At 32.6% G+C, this 3,697-nt stretch overlaps 1 protein-coding gene across 1 annotated transcript; it reads right to left on the reverse strand.

Moving 5' to 3' along the window:
- Positions 1-2,357: 2,357 nt before the first annotated feature.
- LOC125493836 (RING-H2 finger protein ATL47-like) lies at positions 2,358-2,891 on the reverse strand. The gene has a single exon (XM_048637361.1). It carries the CDS (start codon positions 2,889-2,891, stop codon positions 2,358-2,360), a length of 534 nt encoding a protein of 177 aa, XP_048493318.1.
- Between the last annotated feature and the right edge of the window lie 806 nt (positions 2,892-3,697).

The following is a 3,697-nucleotide window of genomic DNA, read 5'->3' on the forward strand; positions in this document are numbered from 1 at the left end:
TGAAGGAGAGATATGATAAAATAAAGGGTAATGTTATATGTAACCCTAAGGGCTACATATAAGCATTAAATACATTTCTTTAAATGTAAACAATTTAAGAATTCAAGACATATTTTCACATTAATTGAGGTAATAAATGCTTGATTTAATATTTTATTTTCATTTTAAGCACCTTATACATAGCCTTTAGGGCTATGTATATCATTTTCCTAAAATTAAAGGCTTTGTATTGATATTAGTCTCATTCTTTCCATTATTGTAATAGTGAGTTAGTTAGTTGTTATAACTAACTAACTAACAACCTAAGCTGCTGTTGTAAGCTACTATAAGTAGCCTTCTCTTCTTTTCTTTCTCTTTAATGAAAATCTTCCATTCACAGAGAAATCTCCTCTTACATTTTTTTCTCTTCTCGTACCCTAGTTCCATCTTAATTTACACTAGGCCTTGTATTCTTTACAAAAGATACGTGTTTCCCATATCTATATACAACTCTGACATGTTTATTAACTCTCACATGTATGGTTAGAACTTAACGACCCGTTTGATAGTTGGTCATAAATGGTGGTAATGAGAATGAATTTGTGTGTAAATTTGTGAAAAATATCATTGTCCATTTCCATGGTAATGCTAATTTATCCTAAAGTGTCCACTTTCTTTCCTGAACTTTTATTCCCAATCAATACCACCTTGTGGGTGGTAATGAGTGATAATAAAAATTGCTTCCTCTTGGAGACAAAAACACAAGTTTAGGGGTGAGATTGCTTGCCCTTGGAGAAAAAAATGCCTCCTCATAAAAATTTTAAGGGTGCTTCCCTAATAAAATTACACTTAAAATTCATTCCCATTGACGCAATTTATTAACGACTACCAAATGGGTCGTTACGGTAGCATATAAGCTTGGGCTAATCCATAGAGATATTTTGTCATTATATATAAAACATTGAGTTGTATTTCGTAGAGTTCATAATAAGCATGTTTCACTTATTGGAATGTAACAATGTTATGATAAACATTGAATTCCCGTCAAATTTTATACACCGGTAAAACAAACGTTCATAAAATCAAGATTCTGTAATCATGGTGATAAGATAAGACGAGTTGAGTTCAATAGATCATATATAAATATAACAATTATATTATTTCGAATTTTCATTGATATTGAGCAAATGAGTGTTAAATATATAACAATAAGTGAATAAGTTTGTTTTTTGATTTATTTTGTTGTTGAAATCCAATCTACTGACATTTTAATTCTTGGTTACTGATCGAGTGTTCTCGAGCGAATTAGGTTGTTCAAATGAATTTTTATCCTTGAATTACAATTACAATTAAGACATGATGATTTGACATAGTAGTATCTCTATCTATACATTTTCTTTAATTATGTCAAAAAGTTTCATAGCCATGAAATTTTCAAGTAGTGCAAAAAATCATATTCTGGCCTAAATTAATAAGTTTCCTTGAATAAAGCTAAGAAAACCAAAACCGAATTGTTTTTTTTTTTTGAAAGAAAGAAAAGGGATTTCATTAATATTTCGCCAAACGGCACTTACAAGTCATTTCTGAAAAACATAAAATTCTAATAGAAATACATATCACCCTAGAAATGTAAACATCGCAGATTTGACTTAATTTTGCCTTAATAAAAATCTTCATCTGAAGCAATGCAATCTGTGAGTTCGCTCTGGTTCGGCATACGATCTGCAGATGCGGAAATTTTGGGATGAACGTACTCCAATAGTCTTCCATAATTTTACAGAAGTTGTGAAACCCTAATTCTTCAGGTTAAATCTCGAACTTCAACCAATGAGAATAATTTCTCATACCTAAAAACAAAAGAACCATACTCACAACTCCCATAGGGGAGAAGGAGATTTCCAAAACAGAAACTAAAAACCCCATAAAAGGGTTTGAGAAAATCTCATAAAGAGATACTAATTTATTGAACAAAACAAGAAAATGAACTAAAAACTAAAAATAAAAGGGAAAAAGGGGCTTACCATGGATGAAAACATCCATGTGAACCCCCTAATTGATGAAGAAGGGGTAAGGGAGGCTAGGGTTTTAGAGAGAGAAAAGGAGAGGGGAGGCTAGGTTTTTGGTTTTCAGAGAACGTTATCAAGCATTTTTTAAATCAAACTTTACCCACAAAAACCGAATTGTTGAGAGTAAAATTAAACTTTTCAAGCCATAATACTATGGTCTATGAATACAACCTTATTCCCATAGGAGAAGTCACGAAATACAAAAATCAACAACTAAACAAATACAAAAATGAACAACTAAACAATAAGTGCCTAATTTCGTACATTAAGACAAGATTTAATATCACCATAATTTCATTAATAATCAAATAACTAACAAGGCATGAAATTAAATCGGCATAATGGACAACTATTTTTTCCTTCTAGAATCCAAGAAACCAAACAGCTCCCATGAAAAATATGAGAACAACCAAGATTCGCAACTTCTTGTTCACTCTTGTCAAACTCCTCCAAGCAAATCGAACAATGGCAATCCAAATCAACCTTACTTGGTCTAATTATCTTCATAGTCCGTAAAAATGTCTCTACTTCCTTCATACGTGCCTCCTTATTATTCTCCTCTTCGTAAGTCTCATTGGGTTCTTCTTGATGATCCATAATACCCATATCCATATCCATATTCGTATCATCGACATGCTCATATTCTGGTCCCATTTTAATCTCGACAGTCATCTCAAGAGACTTACGATCTTCCTTTAAAACTTGATCAAGAAGGATCTCACAGCTTTCAGCCACCACATCAATGGCACAATCATAAACATTACCTTCCACATCAAGTTCTTCTAACCACTCTATAACGGCTACTTGTGTTTTTGAATAATCATATGGACTTGTTCTCTCCAACATGAAACTCGAACTTCTCTCGACGGAATTGGGGATGTAGGTATCATGATAGTATATGAGAACGGTAAAGAAGTCATCGACTCGGTGGTTCGGGCTTGAACTACTCGAACTCGAACTCGAACTCGAACTCGAACTCGAACTCGAACTCGACTCGACTGCCCAAGAAGATACTTCAACCCCGGATATTGACAAGGTTGTCAACGGAAACATGCTTTTTTTTTTTTTTTTTTGGGTTAGGGAAGAGGGAAGAAGCTAAACACTGTGTAAAATACTATATAACTCAATCTCTGATTTTTGTCATTAAATGTATGTCAAATATATAGAACAAGAACTTTCCTAAAGTCATTCGAGAAACTAGTTTCCTAAATCTAATCTAAATATATATGTTGATTGTTGTGGTTAAAAGGAAACTAGTTTCCGAATCTAAATCGACGTATATATGTTGTTTAGCCCCCGTTTAGGGTACTTATGGAAAGTTTATGTGGTGGCCTGGTAATATCAGAGTTCTTGTTTGTTTAAGAAGCTTTGTGAGTTAGAATTATGGAAAGTTTCTATCATAAAGGGACTATGGAAAATTGGAAATCAGTTAAATCAAATTTAATCAAAGGAGATAATATCCACTGACAATAATTATATTAATAATGAAATAATACAAAATCTGATATTAGATATTGTATTAATCGGCAGTCTGGTATTATTTTCTTTCAGAATTTAGTCCTACAAAGGACATAATGTGTTATACTAATATACTTCTTCTCATGGTTTCACTTGTGGTTGTGGGTACTGAATTTTGGATGTAGCTGCAGACT

Source organism: Beta vulgaris, chromosome 9, assembly GCF_026745355.1.
Source record: "Beta vulgaris subsp. vulgaris cultivar EL10 chromosome 9, EL10.2, whole genome shotgun sequence".
In the NCBI taxonomy this organism is placed as follows: Eukaryota; Viridiplantae; Streptophyta; class Magnoliopsida; order Caryophyllales; family Amaranthaceae; genus Beta; species Beta vulgaris.

Excerpts from the sequence above, each read along its gene's own strand:
- LOC125493836 (XM_048637361.1), bottom strand. The coding sequence starts at position 2,891 with ATGTTGGAGAGAACAAGTCCATATGATTATTCAAAAACACAAGTAGCC.